At 40.3% G+C, this 20,989-nt stretch overlaps 2 protein-coding genes across 3 annotated transcripts; one reads left to right on the top strand and one right to left on the bottom strand.

Annotated features, from left to right (window-relative positions):
• Positions 1-289: 289 nt before the first annotated feature.
• Positions 290-6,765, bottom strand: cd63 (CD63 molecule). Of its 2 annotated transcripts, XM_030055842.1 has the most exons (9): positions 6,636-6,765; positions 5,748-5,833; positions 2,369-2,557; positions 2,020-2,094; positions 1,815-1,916; positions 1,389-1,532; positions 1,109-1,192; positions 655-746; positions 290-538 (listed from the first exon to the last, which is right to left on the bottom strand). In XM_030055842.1, the coding sequence occupies exons 2-8, from the start codon at positions 5,811-5,813 to the stop codon at positions 681-683; spliced, it is 726 nt and encodes a 241-aa protein (XP_029911702.1). In that variant the 5' UTR covers positions 5,814-5,833; positions 6,636-6,765; the 3' UTR covers positions 290-538; positions 655-680. The 2 variants fall into 2 exon arrangements, with proteins under 2 accessions (XP_029911702.1, XP_029911701.1); XM_030055841.1 differs by having other exon boundaries at positions 290-746.
• Positions 6,766-12,404: 5,639 nt separating this feature from the next.
• Positions 12,405-18,686, top strand: nemp1 (nuclear envelope integral membrane protein 1). The gene is made up of 9 exons (XM_030055657.1): positions 12,405-12,544; positions 13,165-13,286; positions 13,613-13,832; positions 13,945-14,017; positions 14,109-14,202; positions 14,313-14,427; positions 15,078-15,303; positions 16,360-16,536; positions 17,848-18,686. The coding sequence occupies exons 1-9, from the start codon at positions 12,439-12,441 to the stop codon at positions 18,005-18,007; spliced, it is 1,293 nt and encodes a 430-aa protein (XP_029911517.1). The 5' UTR covers positions 12,405-12,438; the 3' UTR covers positions 18,008-18,686.
• Positions 18,687-20,989: the final 2,303 nt, after the last annotated feature.

Below are 20,989 nucleotides of genomic sequence, written 5' to 3'. Positions count from 1 at the left end.
TGCTTTTGTTTTGGGATACTAACATAAAATAGGAAACATTATTTGCTCTCTGTGCCTTTCTCAATGACTGGTACAGTTCATCTGAAATATGAGGACTGCAAATAAGTTTGTATGATTTTTTTTTCTTCAAGACGTGTATAATTTCCACAATACATTTTGAATGTTGTGCTGCTGTGCCAATACTATGTGCATTGTAAAAGGAACTGTGTGACTCTAAAAATAAATAAGCATCATGGTGCATTTCTTTTCCCGGCTCACATTTACAGTTGAGACGAATTCAAATTTCAAATCGAATTTAAAGGGTCTTTAATAAAAACAGAAACAGGGAACCAGCATGACACACAAACAAAAAATCCAGCTTCAAAATAGATCTAAAGTCTACAAAACCAAAGAAGCCAAGTAAAAGATGCAAGAACTCCAGAGATGCAACCAGAAGATACATCATTGACAAAAGGTGGACTGACAGAGATCTTTCCATACCCCCATCAATTTGCATACCTAAATATATATGTAGGTAGTGACACTTTTAGCCTATGGCGTTGCTTTTATTACTGAAACAAAGAAAAATATATTGTTCTGTGAATGATATCAGATACAAGTCGTGGACATTAAAAGTGTCTAAATGAAGCTCCCAAGCAAGATGACCTGAACAGCATTGTCCTACTCCGATGTGAGCAGGATCACATGACCTCGTAGCCGCTGCGGATCCCTCTCATCAACAAGCAGGCAAACACAATGCCCATTATCTGGAATGCGAGCAGAACCACAAGAAAACGAGTCAACACCGACGTGATCCTTGCTTGGATGTGTGTGCATATTAAGCGTGCACTACACAAAACTGCAGAGGGTTGATTAAAGCGATAACCTTTAGATTCAAGTGACAAAGCGTGAACAGTAAACATGTAATTAATTAGATAGTTGGGTCAATTAGAACCGTGTCGATGCAACCGTCAAGTTTTTTTTTTTGTCTGCTGAGTCTAAAGGGTCCTCACGTCAATCAACCCTCAGTGATTTTCCACTGTACAACTGCAATGTGTTACATTTGTTCTGATAATCCATGCAGTAAAGTGATTATTTAAAAATGACTTCACTTATTGACCATACACACCTGCAGGAAAGCAATAACAAGAGCTGCGACAATAACCCACTGGATATTCTGTCTCAGCTTCGTCTCCAGGGCAATCTGACAACCCTAAATCACAAAGAAGAAACGTCAACTTCAGTCTGCACACTGCACCGGCTTCAATCATCTGTGTGACAGATTTTGCTGCTTGACAGTAATTTTTTTTTTTTTTTTTTTTTTTATAAAAACAAATCTGACAATATTATTCATTGTTTTACTTCTAAAAATAAGTGAATAAAAGTTTCAAGAAAACATAAGAGTTTACCTGCTGGTACACTTTGTTGGAGTCTGTCATGGCTCCAACTCCACAGCCTGCAGTGACGTTTATGCAACACGAGTCGGGCACAGAATTCCCACCAGGCCTGAAGTTTTTCCAGTCAGAGGAGCTGTTCACACCACAGCATTTCAACTGTAAACAGAAACGAGGAGGACAATTAAAAGTAGCATTAGCTAGAGAAATGGACATATCTAAAGGGTGGCGACATCGTAAGTATGGACATGTAGCTGCTGCTGCTGCTGTGAGTTTTGCCAGCAATTAAATGTGATACACGGATTTGGCTTGTGTCAATAGACACCACAAAGATAAACTTTAGCATGTCATGTTTTATCCATCAACAGGATGCAGCCATGTTATGTGAAGGTGTTGTCCAACTGAGTAAATAACAAGTGAGAGCGTTTACACTGTACTCACATCCTCCTGCATTTTATCCACAGCATTCCTGAATTCATCTGTGCTGTTGCTGTTGTACTGGTTGATCATATCGGTGAAGCTGTCCTGCACAATAACTGTGAGCTACAAGGGAACACAAAACATGGAATTAAAATCATAATCATTCAAATCAGCCTTCTGCTAATTGGGATGTAATAAGGATGCATAAAAATGAGAATTTACACACCTTGCCCCTGTAGATGTATCCAGCGATGGCTGCTGCAATCTCAACAATGATGATCAGAGAGAGGAGGATAGAAAACTGCAAGAAGAAAGAAAAATAAAGACATTTTACATGAGTGACTGGACGAGTAGTACATGATACTGTTAAGACACATTTCCAGTTGTTATCATACTGGCTGGCTGACACCTCATCAACATGATGTGTGTTCTTTCCCTTTTTGGTTAAGACATCAACCTTATTAACAACTCTTCCCCTCCCCACTTCCCCACAAAGTTGCACAATAACATTTCACATAGCAAAGGCTGTTGAAACCTTTCTTTGTTTTTTGTGGCTACCATATTTTATGGATTACCATGGTGATCATGCAGTAATTCTCTTTCCAGGCGCCACAGCAGCCAAAGAATGCGATGAAGAAGATCACCACGCCCACAATGATGAGAACGAGTGGAATGGCTGAGGCCGAGGCATCCTTGATCATGAAGGTGCTGTGTAGAGCCATCTGCACCAGGACTCCCACCACAATCAGTGCCAGACCGCATATCTGCAGAAAGAACAAAGGGGGTTAGTTTGTGGTGCGGTCCATGTCTTCACTGAGTGGACATTTCATTTTCTGCACAGCACCCAGGAAGTGATTCCACCTGTGTTTTTTTCCCCCGTCATCATGAGTGCAGGGGTTTAAAAAGCTGGGACACTTTGAGAGTCCCTGGTGGTCTTAATGTCCAAGAAAATATGTTACTCACAATAACTGTGTGGACTGCGCTCAATATGTTGTGTTAAATGCGAGTCTTCTGTGTAGTTTCATTAAAAAAATTCTGAATTTCTCATCACAGATAAAACCTGTTTTAATGTTAAGGTTTAGTATGAGTGGAGACAGAGTTTCATTATCAAAGTTCACAAATTTACAATCAATCACTAATTAATTTAATTTACATAATCAAATCAAATGTATTTATATAGCGCTTTAAACACAGTTGATCCAAAGTGCTTTCCAGAGAAACTGGCTGACAGCAATGTGAAATGCACATCCACGCCTATAAATACACTCACACAGCATATAACAAGTTAAAACAGGAGATTAGTCACGATTAAAAGCAAAAAAGTAGCGTTCCATTGACGTCCTCAACTGTTGTGATATATGTCATTCACACATGACTAATGTTGTGAAAAGGCTGCCAGTAAATAGATTTTAGAAAATTCAAACCTCATCCAGGCAATGCTGAGTGTTATTTTCAGTCAGATTGTTTAAATAGAGCCAAATATGACAATGTAAGTGCACAGTGTCATTTAACCCAAGACCATTATAGTCAGTGTGAACTCTTTTTTTTTTCCCCAAAATTGAGGGTCTACAATTTATTTAGATAGATAGATAGATACTTTATTCATCCCGCAGGAAATTCGTAGTTTTTCAGCAGTATAGTAAAAGTGTAAAAGTAGCATGACTTAATTGGCTTTAAAGCTGGTGAAGAACGAATGACTGACTTATGCTGCACCAGGTAGCAGTGAAAACATGATTCCTCTCAGTTGACAGACAGAAAGACAGGAAGAGGCCCAGCTGCCAATTCAGTGAATAAATATAATCAAAATATTCCATGGTGTCCACAGGCACATTTACTACATGTATCAAGAGTGTGTAAATGATGTGAATATTATGTCAGTGACATGGCTCTCATTTGGTCCCATTGCATCATACTGTAACGCGGTGGCGCTCTGTTATCATTCTGTCCTACTTACTTTCAGGATACGTCTGTTTGCTTGGTGACAAGGGCAAATGTTAATATTGTCTGACTCGCGTCCTGCAGCACCTTTCTAAACCCGAGTTCAAACATTCAACTTTAAAGAACACACTTATCTCTCCATTAATTTGTAAGCCACTGACCTAAATTGCTTCTGTTTTTGCCATATCTCTCTCTATCTGTTATTATTATTATTATTATTATTATTATTATTATTACACAGTCACACCATAAGGTTAGCCCCTCCCATAACGCAAACAGCCTGTCACTTATGTTTACTTATACTCACCGCACCTCCAATTTGCTTATTACTAAAATCATTATGTGATTTATCCTCAAACTGATTATATATGTAGGTAAGACAACCGACAGCAGTTTTAAAGCCATGTCTTTCTGTAATATCCAGAAAATAACAGTCAATGTCATTATAAACGAAGTAGCAGGTGCCTCAGGAATGACAGTTTATCCTGACCTAACTGGTTTTACTACTTTCAGATGCATTACATCGAGTCAGGGTGGACTTATCAACACACTATATCACAGAAGAAGTACTGAGGAAACATCGCTTTCAAATACAAAAACAACTTCTGCTTCCTGGTTATGGTAAAAAAAAAAACCCTGAATAGTAACACTAGACACTGGGAAATCATTATTCTAGTCAGAACAGTGTGAATAATTGTTTACAACCACGGTGAACTGCCAATTCTAAAAATTACATGCTATAAAATGAATAGGAGAGCAACAAAGTACACAGTATTTTTTTCCTCATTTGAACTCAAAGCAACCACCCTTTCACTGGTCAAAAATAAATAAATAAATACATTAAATTTCTCTGGTATTTTACTACTTGTACAGAAAGGTCTCTCCGGGGCAGTCACATGTTATCTGTGCTGTCAGATGGCCCATTAGGTGTTTTATCGAGCTCAGGCCCTGTCCCTGTAGGTAACACCAGTGTAAATATTTGAGTGTGAGTCAAATAGGCGGCTAGTGGCTAATTTCGGGAGACATAAAGGCATATAAGCAGGACAGCAAACAGCAAAGCAAACACAGCAAAGAGGATCAAGTAAAATCTTCAGCAGAGCAGAACCAAAACAGAAACCTACAACCTAATGGAAAAAAAAAATTCCACCAGGCTGTGGTTATAAGTTTTACTTGACATTCATCTCAACATGTATATTGAGTACAATGATTTTTCATCCTCTATTTAAGATGATAATTTCACTTTTTGTGCAGGCAGGTTCAATCCGTCTGTCTGGCCTTGAGTGGCATTGTATCAGTGAAAGAAGGGGTGGAGGGGGAAAAAAAGCACTGGAAAAGTCACATGACATCATTACTCTTTGAAATCTGGTCACAAGATTCAGATTCCATCATCAGCACCTCTCCGGCACTCCCACACACAATAAAACCTTAAGAAGCTGACATGTCCGTCCAGGGAATGTGGAGGTCATTTGACAGACAGGAGTCACTCTGTATCATCTTTTTAATGTGTCACTCATACTTCCATGGGAGTTGAGCAAACCTTTGCAAAGACTACGAGGAGACGCCCCTGTCTGTCAAAAGAGCGGATTTCATGTGATGTGTGTGTGTGTGTGTTGGTGTGTGTGCTTATCAGCTGACATGTGATTACATATGGTAACCGTACAGAAGAACAAGAAGAAAACCACTCATTGTCAAAGTCACAAGGTTGGCAAAAAAAAAAAAAAAAAAAAAAAAAAAAAAAGGAAATATGACTGCATTGAAAGAGTTTTACAAGAGCGGATGTATTTCAGACCATCCAAAAAAGTGTATTTACCTTGCACTCTCCACTAAGAACACGAATGAGGGAGGGGGAGAAAAGGGCTTGTTTGATTATGATAACTAAAATGTCTAATTTTCTCCTCAGCTGCTTTGATAATTTCACTTTCACATTTCAGCTGACACAAAATCACCTCATCACTGAAAAACACCTTGGTTAAGTGGGGAAGTTTATTTTTTTCCCAGTGTTATGCAGCTACTCACCCAGAAAATGAAGTTGAAAAAGAAAAGCAGGAACTTGACACATTTCATTCCCCCCTCTACTCCCATGGTTGATGAGGATCAGTTTCCTGGATTAAACATAACAAAAACATTGTTTAAGTCGTTATCATCAGTGTAACATGGGCGGCGGTAGCGGCAGACGGCCAAAAAGATTTCAATGTGCAACTATATATTTATGAAAAAAGGCCTCATGTCCCAGCTGTGACGAGCTCCACGTTTTATTTTCCATTACACACTTCCCGTTTTTTCTTTAACTCTCTTTGGGCACTTTCTATGACCGCTCATTTGAGGAATCACATGAAAACACAAAGCCCACATAAATCCGTTTTTTAAGTTTAGGCTGGCAGTAACCGCAGGGTGTCAACACTGATCAGGCCTATAAAACGGGCTGAACTGCACTTTCCCCAAATCAACAAATATCACAAGACCACGTTAAAATGTGGCTCGTCTTCAAATCCGAGCCTCTCTTATCGAGCAGGCCATAAAATTAGGATTAAAAGCGCCGTTTTGGAGGAGGAAAAGGGCTCGGCCAGTGGAACCGGACCGTTAATCACAACCAGAAACAATGCGAGCTTTGTCGCAGGCCAAATTAGATCAGCCAGGTCGCTTGCTGTTATTGAATTTGTCACAGGCTGACAACTAAGTTAGCCCTAAGAAAAACACGGCCACCTACACCGTCTCGCCTCGACTCAAACGTGGTTTCTATCACTAGCTAATCACCATCGCTAGCTAAATAAATAAGCATCCTCCTTTTGATAATATTTGGTCTGAGGAAATAAGGCGCTTTAGCTAACTGCCACTAACATTTAGAGAGTTTTTAGGAGTCACTGTACTAGTTGTTAAGCCTTTCAGATATTTCTCGATACGTACCTTTAGAGAGAAAAGGGTATATTTCCAGCTTTAAGGGGCGAAGACGATGAAGTGCTGAAATTTCAGCTCAACTTAACAATTCCCGACTTGTAGTCCCTCCCCCGCCCCCTCCTTCTACACCCACTTTTAGCTGAGAGGCCGATGACTCAAACTGAATTCAACTCCGTGATGCTTTCACGGCCGCAACTTCCACAAGCGAGCAGCGCTGTCAGCCCTTTATCAACCAACTAATACATGTCCCTCTGACTTCCCTCTTGGTTGATTTCTCTTCGCCCAGCAGATACAGGGAAGTTCACAAAGACCTCTCACTGCTTTACGAGGCGACTAGCATGATTTTCCATTGACGTAAAACTGGGTGGGAGGACAAACACACTTTTGTAACTTTGGAGGGAAAAGGGTGGAATGGCTTCTCTGGATCTATATGTGTCATTAAACGCATCTGTGTTCACTGCTGGGAGAGAATCAAAGTTGTTGTGCCTGACCTTGGTAGGTAATACACAGAATAATAAAGACCATGCTGCTACCTATGAGGTGTCCATACTGCAAGTGTTGCCACCAAGAGCAGATTACTTAACATCCTGCCTCACACCATAGAAAAGAGCTGCAGCAACACCCTCACACAGGACATGTATAGGTAAGTTACTTAAAAGTAGCTCAGACTACTTTTCAAAAAATAATCAAATCTACAGGCCTATACAAAACCATAAGAAAATGTCACACAAGAGTCATAGGCCAGCAACAAATTCCACTCAGCAGGGTGTGTGTAGATCGTGAGAAACTCTGAAAAATTTCTTAAATTCAGTTTTGCAATTATTATGCCTTGAAAGTCATTAAATAGTCCTAAAGCCTTTTTTAGGTCTCAATTTCCACATAAATGTTTTATCAAATTTAATTTATCCATTTTTTAAATTTGTTTTTGTCAAAATTAGTCAAGCATGAAGGTCAACATTTCAGATGTTGTCAGACTATTACTACAGAACCTAATACATTTTTTCTACTGACTTGATCCGCTGAACCTGTCGGGAAAATGTTGTAGCTTAACCTAAATCACTTTCTCCTCGCTCTCATGTTTCATTTACAACCAGGTTAATTACTTAAGGATCTGTACAGAGGAATACACAAAATCCTTGGACTGGCCTGTCCCAAGTTATGTGCTTTAAATAAAATAAAACAAACAAACAAAAAAAATCCTGGTTGCATTTACTCCTATCAAAGCTGAAGGAGTCTGTTAGTATCATGTTCCTAGCTAAAACTGACTTCCGCACAAGGCTGAATATAGAGCACTTACCTTTACACTTACCTCCAACGCTCATTTAAATAAGAAAAATATTCTTTTCCAGGAATCAATCTTAAATTTTGTTAAAATTTGTCTTGAAAAGGACTTAAAAAGCATCAAATTTAACTTCCTGATACCTGTAGACACCTTTACTCAGCTGAGTTATTACAAAACGTGCTCACTTGTTCACTTACATTTAAGCTTACACGCTACAAGTTGCACATTAAATTAAATTAAAACAAACAAAAAAGTCAGTAAAATACCCCAACACTCAAAGAAATGTGAAAGCAATGGCAGCTTTGTTCTAAAATCCCACATAAACACCACAAAACATTCAGATTTCACGCATTTATTTGCCTCACATCTCAATGTGTGGAAATGTGTATGAGTTTTTCTGCTGTGAAGGGAGTCAAATAAACAAGTGAAATGTGAGTATTTTGTCCTCCTTGACTTGACAATTTGGGATGTGCTACCTTTTCACTTCTTCTTTTTTTTTTTTTTCTTTGAATATGGTTGTTGGATTTGGGGTTTAGCACTCCACTAAGAATCCTGCTGTTGAAGTGCAACCTCCTTTTGCAACACATGCTTAATGCTTTGCTGGGTTTGTTCACATGCACCCAACTTACAATGCCAATGTTTCCAAGAGCATTGAACGCAGCATGAGCCTCTAACACTCATATGACTCAACAAGTGTGGCTCCAAGCTCCAGTAAGACTGCCTGAAAAAAGAAAACCATTTCCTCTCTCATACCCTGAGTCACTTCCTTAGGTTGTCCTCGACTGTTTTTCTGAGGAGTTCAGTTAGGCAATATATTTAAATGACATTCTGGCTACTCACTTTCATGTCGGAATGTATGTTTGTGAAGAAAAAAAAAGCTTCTGGACATGAATTTATTCGTTTACAAAAGCAGATATCTATCCTCAAAAATAGCCTCATTGCTATTTTGAATTTCAAGATTTACCATGACTTTTAAATCTGAAGTGTGAACTTGGTGTAGCCTATTTGAAGCTGCTGTTGGTGTTTTGATCATTGTGGCAATCAGTGTTATACCTAGATTGCAGTACTCCTCCCTCCTTGTGTGTGATGGTGGGGAGAGATGAGGGATGGCATTTAGGGCCCAGTCCAGACTCGAATCCAAGCCGCTGCAGTAAGACCATGACCACCTACCCCACCCCACTCCCCCACCCCGTGTACTTTTGAAAGTAGGTGCCTTTGATTGTAGAAAACAACCCACCAGTCTATGACATTAATGAAGCATTAAAAAAAAAAAAAAAAAAAAGCATAGACACCCACATTATTCACAGGCCACTGCTAACATCAGGTTGGACCAGTTTATTGGAGAATATCACTTTGCAATGCAAGCCATGCACAGTCGACGCAGGTACTGACATAAGCCTTCACACAAGTGAAATTTTATGACCTTTGTTAACCTCGTTTTTGCAGCAGCTCAGTGATGGAAGATGATGTGATGAAGCTGTGAGTATAGGCTCCTGCACAATACCTTGCCTCCACCATTTTGTTTGTGCCTGTATTTGACATGAAGGCACAGTTAAAGAGATGGGTGAGCTTCACTGTGTATGCCTGCAAAAGGTAAACAACACCTTTTACTTCATCAGTGGTACAGATGATTCCTCAAACGTACCTTCTGGAAACTATGGGCCTACAATCATGAGGCAGAGAGGCTTTTTCATGCAGTTTGACATGAGCCAGTACATGACCTGTATGTAAGAGGACTGTCTGAGAGGGAGGAAATGAGATTAAGAGTGGATTTTTATCTTGATGAAATGAGCATGAAGATGTTCATGTAATGCAGGCTGGTCAGAGTTTTATATGTCAGACAGTGTCACAGCAGCTTTAGTCACTAAGCTGCAGGTTAGCACTGTTTCAGCTGAAGATCACTGTGAAGCAACTGTTTAAATTGACTGATACATTACTGTACAGCTCAGTGTTAAAAAAAAATGTACTGCCTTCTCCGCCAAGCCTGTCAAATAAAATCTTAATTTACTAAAAAGTTAATTCCTTAGTCGCACACAAGCCTTAAATCACCAAGCACAACGCCAAGTGTGGTGTATCTGGCGGTCTGATGGACGAGTCTGGGTTTGGTGAATGCCAGGAGAACATTCCCTGCCTGACTGCATTGTGCCGACTGTAAAGTTTGGTGGAGGAGGGATAATGCTATCAGCTTATTTTTTTGGGGTCTGCCTCGGCCCCTTAGCTCCAGTGAAGGGAAATCTTAATGCTTCAGCTTACCAAGTGATTTAAAAATCATTTGAATAAAATACAGATTTGAAAACATTAGTCCAGGAGTGACTGATTCATATGCCTCTTCAAAATCACATAAGAAAGGCAATTTATTTGATAATTAATAGTTTATAATAGTTTCATTTAAACAATGTATTGAAAAAAATCCCCATACTAATATAAAAAGCATCAAAAATATCTTATTTCTGGAATAAAGCCTTTTCAAGACAAATAAATAAACAATAATAACAAATACTCTCTGTTAACCTTTTATACAGTTTTGTTTGTTCTATATGAAATAGGTCTATATTAAGGTGGGTTTTCTTTGTAATAATTTTTTTTCTAAAATATTCAGTCTATTTGTGATATTTAATCTACTTGTGAGATATGTGATCTACTTGCAAGATGCTGACCAGCTGGCCACCATCTTCATGTGGATCTTCAACACATCACTAGAGCTGTGTGCAGTTCCCTCCTGCTTCAAACACTCCACAATCATCCCTGTCCCCAAGAAACCTGCCATCACAGGATTGAATGACTACAGGCCTTTCACCCTCATGTCTGTCGTCATAAAATCCTTCAAGAGATTGGTGTTGTCCCAGCTGAAGGACATCACAGGCCCCCTGCTGGACCCCCTGCAATTTGTCTACCAGTCAAACAGGTCAGTGGATGATGCAGTCAACATGGGACTGCACTACATCCTGCAGCACCTCGACTCCCGGGGGACAGATGCAAGGATCCTGTTTGTGGACTTCAGCTTGGCGTTCAGCACCATCATCCCAGAAATCCTGCCCTCCAAACTCACCCAGCTCACTGTGCCAACCTCCACCTGCCAGTGGATCACAAACTTCCTGAGAGACAGGTGGCAGCAAGTGAGGCTGGGGAACATCACATCAAGTACCTGGACAATCAGCACTGGCGCCCCCTAGGGTTGTGTCTCACCTCTGCTCTTCTCCCTCTACACCCACAACTACACCTCAGAAGATGGGTCTGTTAAACTTATGAAGTTTGCAGACGACACAAATGTCACCAGACTGCATCATCTAAAAGGCCCAGCAGAGGATGTACTTCCTGCGACAGCTCAGGAAGTTCAAACTGCCTCAGGAGTCTGTTCTCTGCACATCCATCACTGTGTGGTTTGGATCGGCCTCCAAACAGGACAGGAACAGATGACAGGGGACAGTCAGGACTGCACAGAAAGTCACTGGTGCCAACCTGCCCTCCATTCAGGACTTACATTGTGTTTGAAGCAGGAGGGAACTCTCCAGAACCAGGAAATGGGCAGGAAACATCACTGCAGACCCTTCACACACTGGACACAACCTGTTCCAACTTCTCCCCTCTGGGAGGCGCTACAGAGCACTGTATGCCAAGACCACCAGGCACAGGGACAGTTTCTACCCACAGGCCATCACTCTGATTAACACACATCAGACTCAGTATCAGGAACTATCCCTGTGCAATAACCTGTAACATCCACTGTACATACTTTATTATTCTGATTATATTGGCAGCTTCACAGTTTCTTAACAAATCATTGTGTCAATACATTTTCCAGCACTCTGTATATACTGTATATATACTTTTTACTCCATATCCACCCCATGTATTTATCCATGTATAAATCCATATCCAGTATTTATTCCAGCATCTTTGCATTCTCCTCCATTGCACTATTGTCTGCTACTATACTTTTTTTCCGTTAGTTGGTGTTTTTTCTGGTTAGTTTGTTTCCTTTTTGTTCTCTGTATAGCGTCAATATGTTTGTTTACGTGCTTTAATGTCTAATTCTGTGTAAGTACATGAGAGTATGTATGTGCATACATACTTGGCGAATAAAGCTGATCCTGATTCTGATCCTGATCCTCATTCTGGTTCTGATTCTTATTATGTCTATCCCTTGTGGCTCTATGAACCTAGTCGAAGCCAGGAGTGTTTGGTTTTGTTTGGCAAAATTAGGTTTTGTTGGTCAAATTGTTTTTTTGAAGTCTAAATTCATGACCCAATGAGCAATAAGATATTCTATCTCTTTGTACTTGTACCTTTTAATTCAAAATAATTATTTTAAGACACCTGGTGTTTTGAAATTAATTCTTGGTTCCATGATAAAAGCTAAAGCACGTCTGTAACCCTCAGCGAACTCAATTCCTCCAGTGCTGCGTGCTCTTGAACACACACCGGGAGTGACGACACGCCGTGCGGCTCTGTGATTGGCTGAGTCGTCTGTAACTCAACTGGGTGGAAAGGCGGGACTAACGGTTAAGGGCGGGATCAGCTGCTCGCATCATGGCGGGACGCATGAAACTGCAGATGGACTCTGTTGTTGAAAATACACAGCTATTGGTTTTCATACTCCTTTTTTGCCTACCTCACGCCGCGTGCCAGGACAACGGTAAGAGCGACGTCGTGTCGCAATAACAAAGACGTCCTTTCACAGCCTGTGCTTTACACAGGGCAGTTTCACTTCTGCCAGGCTAAGTCACGTTAGCTAACTTAGCTAACGCTGATGCTCAGACGTGTTCGCTCCAACGACACTGTTTTGAAAACGAGGAGAAGAAAGTTAACGTCAGTTTAGTCAACAGAGCACGTGATGTGCCCTCACAGCCCAGGTTTACACTCCCTGTGTGTGTTTGAGAGAGAGTATATCAAAGTTGGCTCGTTTAAAAGTCATTTATGTCGCAGCTGAAACTTGTTTTTATGGCCAGAGCACCGTGTGTGGTGTGAAACTGTGGAGTGCAGGCAGCTTCACCCACAGTGCTTTATTTGCATATCAGAGCAGCGAGTGCAGAGCGACCCATTAACAGCTTTCCAATTACGTGCTTTTATTATAATAGGTATGCTAGTAATTGGGCATCTAGTTAATCATCTCTCATCTCCCTCACCTTTCAAATCAAGACAGCATTTGGTTTTGAATGTTAATCTCTTCTGTTAAACACACTGCCTCTAAAGTGATGTTTGCTAGCTGCAGTCTGAGCATCTCATACATGTTCCTATGTTGCCTGTCCATCTCAGGTGCCAAGTCCCCTGTGATCAACCTCCAGGATGGGAAGGATTACACAGGGTCAGGGTCCAAAAGCTTCTGCTATACCAACTCCATTGTGCCGGGCTGGAAGCAAACCTGGACTCGAATCCAGGTGAGTCAAGGAAAGGAAGTGGCTCCCCTCCAGGAACCTGCAGTGGTCCTGTAGGATGTTACTGCAAAATGAGGTGGAGTTGAATTTTAGTATTTCACGTGCATCGTACCACAGAGAGCGTTTGAGTGCCGCTATTTTCATTTACACACATGCACACACAAAACCAAAAAAAAAAGATTTGGAGCCTCTGAACTAATTCCTTGTGGGATGACGTCAGTAACACTTTATTCTAGCATTTTCACAAAGACAAACTTTTGCTATGTGATATAAAACCACATGTTGTAAAATTTGGTATAAGTCTGTAATAATCCAGGATTTTTTGATAGGTCCAAGTGTGGAGCTCAAAACAGCTCAAGGTGGAAATTGCAGGAGATGAGGAGAAGCTGCGTGAGCTGGAGCGCTTCAGCTTGTGGGGCCTGATCCAGCACTTCATGCGTGAGAAGTACAACGAAACCACTGTCAGCATCGGCCTGTTCAGCAAGAAGACGTGTTTCAAGATCTACCCTGCGGACCGCAACACTCCGTATACTGTGAAGCCCATTCGCAGTAAGCAGAGAAAAACACTCAAGACAACAAAGATTTTTTTTTTTTTTGTTTAAGCTGCTTGTTGTTGAGATATTAAAACTGACTGACGCTGATGTTTCCTTTTCCTTTACAGAGTTTGATATCTACCTGTTTCTGGTATTCCTCGCTGGGATGTTGTTGTTTATCTTTGCAGACTCACTCAGCAGGTAATTTAGTCTTATGATCAGAGTGTCCCACTGTTGTGATTGAATGGCATAATTCTGTGTTTCTGATACATGTTTTTCCTCTGATATAAAGGAGTCAAATATTCTACTACTCAGCTGGCATGAGTACAGGCATGATTGCCTCTCTCATCATCCTCATTTTCATTTTGGCACGCTTCCTGCCAAAGGTAAGAACAGAACCACAGCTCTTTTGCTCTACATATTCTTCTTTTTAAAGGTCGAATCACCTTGATCTCATATTTAATCTTTGTATGCTCTGTCTTGTCTCCACCCACAGAAAAGCCCTTTCTATCTGTTGATAATTAGTGGCTGGTCGTTCTCAGTTTATGCCATCCAGCTCGTCTTCAAGAACCTGCAGACGATTCTTAAAGAGCATTGGCACTTGGCTTTTGGTACAGACTCCATTAACACAGACACAAGTTACCACACAGCTGCAGACCCCCTGCTATTTGAAATACCAAGCCCATTCAAGACATCATTAAAAGTCTATACACTGCTGCAGATTCCTCCATTGTCTGTTTGCCTCCCAGTGAGCTCATAATTTATGCACACGCTGTCTTTTGCACCATCAAACACTTGACCATGAATTCAGTTTGAGGTGAATCCATATTTTTAAACGTCCCCACACAGATGAGTGATCTCTTCAACGCAATGCACAAGACAAATACAAGCATTTCTTCCTATTTTGAGTACATGTATAGAGTCAGTTGTGCCGTGCATGAATCTGCACTACCATGAGTTGATGAAATACTTTTTATCTACCCAGCCGGGACGTTTGCATCACACTGTGTGTGTTGAAACTAGGTCTGGTTAGTTTGATCTTCAAGGATAAAGTTATCACATATCATCCTGCAAACATACTAATATTGCATCAAATAGAGCATTGTACTCCTGAACTTATCATGTACGAGGGCCAAAAATAAGTTTAGCCTGCAGATTAATTCCACAGGTTTTTCTTTTTCATTCTTTTTCATTAATTTATTCAGTTATTCTTTTTGAAATGCACTGGAAGTCAATGTTTCTTTTTTCTTGTGTTCTTCAGGGTATGTAGCAGTGGTGGGCTTCATCAGTTTCGCTGTGTGTTACCGACATGGTCCTCTGGTGGATGACAGAAGCATAAACATCCTGTCCTGGACGCTGCAGCTGTTCGGCCTGCTCCTCATTTATGCAGGAATTCAGATTCAGCAAGTGGCATTCGCCATCATCCTGGCAGCTTTCTTCTCCAAGAATCTGGAGTACCCAGTTTCCCTGGCAATTACTGCATGGAGGTAGGTGTTTTATACTACGGCCAGAAGATGGAGAGGGAGTACAGTACTCTGTGAAATAGAAAAAAAGCTACCCCAGAACAGTTGATAAGGCTGAGATTCAAGGTTATGCCCACCATGATCATCTGGATGGAGAAATCTCTTTCATTATTTTACCTCAGGTGTGGTTGGACAAACACAATTATATTTTAACTTAAAGGCCTTCATCACACCTCTGACATCTTTTAGCATGCTATTGCTGACATAAATGAAAATAAATATTTGAAAAAGAGATTTGTCTGTCCTGAAAACAGTAGTGAGTCCTACTTGAACCATTGTGGACTATTTTTAGTTTAAAGTTTTTGGTCTGGTGTCGCAATATAAACCAGTGAATACTTATGGAATGCATCCATATAGCACTTTAATTTTTTTTTTGTGTGTGGCATTACTGTCACTGTGGACTGTGTAACCAAGATCTGTGACCTAGACTCTTACAAATTTGGTATTTGGGGACCTCCGGGGTGCTGTACAGAATTTCAGGGTGCCCCCAGAAAAATGATCAACAGTTCAATTGCACTTTTATTTCACTCCCTGCAAATTGGCAAAGTGACACCTTGCTTTTTTTTTTGGTAGGCTTTACTCGCCACCTTTTAGGCTGCACCTCACCTATAAAAGTAAAATCCCGCACAGAAATTTTCTTAGATGGGATTCTGTTGGGAAAATCCTGTATCTTATGAAACTAAATCTCACGTGGCTCAATTTAAGGAAAAGTCTGTGAAACCCTGCTGTTGTATTCTGTAATGCCACACGCCACTATTTGCTCTGCTAAAACCACAACAGCCTTTGTCTCATTCTCAATGGAGCAGTCTCAAAGTGCTGCATGATGCCCAGACAGATCTGCATGTGTTTTGGCTCTCTTCTTTCTCTCAAGAGCTGCACAAGTTGACATATTAACTAAACTGCTTAAGGTCATAATAGTAACATTTTGAACTCTGTTGGTGGATTTTCCCTTTAGCAACTGTGGACTTATTGAATTTTCACACGGCAAACTTTTAATTGAGCTTTTATTCTGTTGTGCAGGAAAGTGAGGCTGAGCGTCCGCTGGAAGCCACAGCCGCGTCGACTACTGACTGAAGAGGAGTACCAGAAGCAGGGGGAGGAGGAGACACGGCGCGCCCTGGAGGAGCTGCGCCAGTACTGCACAAGCCCCCAGTTCAGTCCGTGGAAGGCCGTGTCCAGGCTTCAGTCCCCAAAAAGGTTTCTGCTCTATTAGAATAACATGAGCACATCTTTCATGCAACTAAAATGTTACACTCTTAATTTTGAATGTCATTGCCAGTATCAGCTCACAATACATTACAAAAAAAGACACTGGTAATGTTAATGTTAAGCTTATGTGTCGAACTGGGCAATAGCAAATACTAATTAAAATTTCACAAAATGTGGAGCAATTTAGGGAATAATATTTCAAAGTAAGACATATAATAGATTTTATTTGTAAAGCACTTTCCAAAATCAAGAGTTTACAAAATGCTGAACAGAACAGAAATGAAGTACAGACAATAAAATAACAAAACAAATGCAACAAAACAAAGGATTTAAATAGATGAAAAGACAATGTGTCACTGGCAAGTTTTCAACTCTGACTTACAAACAGTCCACCCATTCAGCCACTTTATTTTGCGAGGCAGACTGTTTAATTTAGGGGCCAAAGCTGCAAAAGCTTGGTCTCCCTTTGATTTGATACTTGACATTATCATGCAATTCATTGAAACGTGATGACCAGGATTTCACACATATTAGCAGATATGAGTTAATCATCATTTAAGAAATCATTTCTTACAATTGTCATATTTGTTTCTATCTGTAGTGCCCAGCCCTACTTGAATTCAAGGTGTCTTGTCTGTGATGCTCACATATTTCAGGTTAGGGTTACACTTCTGACAGCATCAAAAACACCTTACAGACATTATGTTGTCCATGAAAATAATAAATTCATGAAATACTGCTAAAAAGTGAAATTATTACAATGTCTTAAGGGGACTGTAATGAAGGTTGAGGACAGGCAAAAGATAAACAGAAAATACTTCATATATTAATTCTGGTTATTCTTTTTAAATGATGAATTAATTATTAGCAAGTTTTTGAGGCTTCAAGGAATATAACTGGTGGAAGTTTAGTTACACTTTTTGTGTGAAAATTCTCCAGTGTTTTTCACCCCTTACCAGTCAGTATTGGCAATAAGTAAATTTAGACCAGCCCGTCTGTTTTTAAAATGTCAAGCCACTCTTAATTTTGTATGTGTCTGTCTTCATCAGAGTTGAACCACTGGAGAAATAAACAATATTATTCTCCATGAAACACAAAAATAAGGCATGTATGCACTAAGATCATGCTTATACACAATTGTCTTTTACTACAATGTGGCTAAATGTCAACTTTCAATTGTAAGAACAGTGGTTGGTCTTTTCATCATCAGCTCACAGTCGTTTATCACCAGAAGAGACTCTCTTGTATTGGAATGGGTTCCTTAAAACTTGCTGCTAATATTGTTGCTGTGATCCGCAGGTTTGCAGATTTCGTGGAGGGGTCCCCTCACTTGATGCCAAACGAGGTCTCTGTCCATGCACAGGAATACGGTTTCGGAGGATCCTTCTTTGAGGATGAGTTTTTTGACACTGATGACGAGGGGGAAGAAGATTTTAAGCCTGACATGCAAGGAGAGTGAGACATCTGACGATGTTGGAAAACTAGAAATATGATCAGCCTGCAGAAAGGTGACTGGAGAACGGTTCTCCAGTCTGACAGAGATTCCTGTGGAGGCAAAAAAAAAAAACTTTGATCGGTTCTGATCGTCTGCTGAGCCGCCTCATGTCTTCCAGTTTAACAATGTGTGTCGAGTGCAGGCTGAACAGAACAGTCAGACATGTGATCAGCTCTGCACGCAGAAACGATGTGGTTCTCAAACACTGTGCACTAAAGCCGCCACCCGATCAAATGTGTCTGACACAACTCTCAGGTTACTGATACGGTTTTTATCTTGAGATGAAGCTGTGACTGAGACGCTTTGGAGGTTTGGAGCGGGGGAACTGATACTGTACAAGGGAGGTTTCTGTTGCCTTGTTGGAGACGGCAGCTTGGCATCTCAGTTTTAATTCTTAGCCTAGTTCAGCTTTTCTACATCTTAGTTTTAAAATTACTTTGGTTTCAGCATTTGGGCTCAAAAGTCCTTTTTTTATTTGCAAGAAAGTGCAATTAAAACATTCATTAGTAAGCATTGTAATCTTTCTCACTTCCCTGAACCGGTTAGTGGAGATTATTTCAGTGATACAAACAGGATTTTTCCCCAAAGATCTTAAGCACCATTGTCCTGTTGTATCAATTTAATAAAAATGCATGTATGATCATTTTTGTTTGAAAATTTGTGACAAGGAGATATCGATTTTGTCCTGATGTTATTCATGGGAAGCATTGAGAGGCATCAATGAGTGAATTGGCCCTTATTGAAATGTAATGTTTGTGCTTTTTGTAGTATTTGCTAAAAAATAATTTAAGATGTTTGGCTTTCACTGCACTGCTGCTGCTTAAATGACAGTTTAGGTAGCCTTGAGCTAATGACTATAAACAAATTGGCTGACTGTGTGTGAACCTGATGAATTTTCACCTGACGTCCAGCAGAGGGCTGATGGGTATCACAGTTGGAGCGCAGCACACACTCGCCTTTGAATGCCTCAGTAAATTTGAGTCTGGGTACTTGGGAAATGCCCCATGAATGACACCTTTTGTTTTCCCTGTTTGCCTCAGCAAATTACCTAGAATCCTGAGTGAATGTGCATTTTACTTTGAAAAGTACTGACCAACCAAGTGATTTTGCTTGGTTTTCCTGTGTTTTGTCCCACCGTTGCGTCCTGAAATTCCTGGAAGTTTTGAGAGATTCCGAGAAATCTCTGATCTTTCTCACATCAGAAATACACAACCCCTCGGTGAGATTTTTATCAATGAACATCTAACTGGATGAAAAATTTGTCTCAGAAGTTAAAATAAGTAGCTATTGTCTAAATGCAACACAGGACTCTTATCACCAATCTGCATTTTGCAGGGCAGAGCAATAGAAACAATGTCTTCTAACAAATGTTTTGGTTTCATCACAGATAAAAGTTCAAAATGAGCAGATTGTTATGGCTGAAAATTCTTGAGGAACAAGACGTGCTTGTCTTGGCAGGAAAGAAAAGCTTGTTGAAGCTACCTTTTCAAGAGCCGTGTCCAGCGGTGGTTTGGTCTCATTTTGTATTTGCATGCTCCAAAGGCAGCTTTGAAATCTTTGAACTCCACATATCACAAATTGACATAAAACAAATTTATAACAAATGCTGGACAACAAACTCATCATTGTGAAGTCTTACCTCTAACCCTAACCAAAATAAGATCCATTTCATTATGTGTGTTTAATAACTGGGTTCCAAATGGCTCCAGATTTAAGTGACATTTTTTTTATGTTGTGAATATTTCCATGTTAAGTGTCTTTTCTTTACATTTGTTTAACTGATCTTAATGTGTTTTTCTTTATCAGAGTTGACTTGGAAAGTTTTTGTATTCCCTCAATGTCACCAACAGGTTAAATAAAGAGGAAAAAAACACTAATACCTAGCATACCTTTTGTTTTTGTATGCCTCAATGAAATGGACAACCCGATGCGCTAACACGTGTCTTGACAGCATGCCAGCAGCACATTCGCAGAAATGCTGTCAGCCCAGCATGTGCTGAAATGCAAAAGTGGAAGCAGAACCGGGGAAAACTACTAGATGACCTATTTCCTAGACATTAGATTAAATCAGGTAGCTTTCGATATAAGCACTGAAAGAAGGTTAGTATTCACCCTTTTCCCCTACTCTCATTTCTCTCTGGTTTCAGAAAATCTTATCTGATGTCTTGGGGACAAAGTGACATTTAGCCTGTGTGTCCTCTGCATCCCACCTCTGGCCTCTACATGAATCTAGTTGTGCCTGGGTCTTATTTCATGGCAGGAAACACTCTGAAAAAGCGTTGCACATGTTTTCACTCCATACATTGTGGAGGCGAGTCCCTATCTGTTACAGCATGTTTCAAGCAGGTGATACCAGCAGATTATTTGCATGTGCTTCCCAGGTACATAGATCGGCATGCTTAACAGCGTAGTCAAATTGACATGTTGCTGCATTTCCTGTGAGCTACTTCCCCCAAACACACGTCACTGACAGGGACACCTCATGGCAATGCAAACATGACCACAACACATGCGGAATGGGGGAATCCCTCGGACCGGTGACCATTTGACCAACACTGCAATAGCCCCCCATACTGGCTTCATGTAAAGTGCCTGGAGTTCCCCGCAACTAGCAAACAGGGCCACATTTTATCAGTCAATTCTTACAAACCCCTACTGAAAGGATTTTGCAGCATTTTACTCATAGATACTGGTCATGCTAAATAAAGGTGACATTTTTTTGCATGTATTCACACCATATCTATTTCATATCTCTTTTTATCTTGGAAAAAAAAAACTGACGTGATGAGACAATAGGGAGATTGCAGTAAACGTAGGCGTATAAATGCTCTTCAGTGCGTTTCATAGGAAATACCAAAATTGAGAGATAAAACATAGGGAAAACTGAAACTTAGAGGCATCAAACAGCATGAAATAAACGCTTCATCTACTGAGCAGCCAGTTCAG

Source organism: Myripristis murdjan, chromosome 7, assembly GCF_902150065.1.
Source record: "Myripristis murdjan chromosome 7, fMyrMur1.1, whole genome shotgun sequence".
NCBI lineage: Eukaryota > Metazoa > Chordata > Actinopteri > Holocentriformes > Holocentridae > Myripristis > Myripristis murdjan.
This window is presented reverse-complemented; position numbering and strand designations above follow the sequence as displayed.

Coding starts and splice junctions, on each gene's coding strand:
- nemp1 (XM_030055657.1), top strand. CDS start 12,439: ATGGCGGGACGCATGAAACTGCAGATGGACTCTGTTGTTGAAAATACA. Junction 13,287..13,612: donor AAACCTGGACTCGAATCCAG/GTGAGTCAAGGA, acceptor ATTTTTTGATAG/GTCCAAGTGTGGAGCTCAAA. Junction 14,203..14,312: donor TGGCACGCTTCCTGCCAAAG/GTAAGAACAGAA, acceptor CTCCACCCACAG/AAAAGCCCTTTCTATCTGTT.
- cd63 (XM_030055841.1), bottom strand. CDS start 5,813: ATGGGAGTAGAGGGGGGAATGAAATGTGTCAAGTTCCTGCTTTTCTTT. Junction 2,558..5,747: donor TTTTCAACTTCATTTTCTGG/GTGAGTAGCTGC, acceptor TTCTTTCTGCAG/ATATGCGGTCTGGCACTGAT. Junction 2,095..2,368: donor ATTACTGCATGATCACCATG/GTAATCCATAAA, acceptor TTCTTCTTGCAG/TTTTCTATCCTCCTCTCTCT.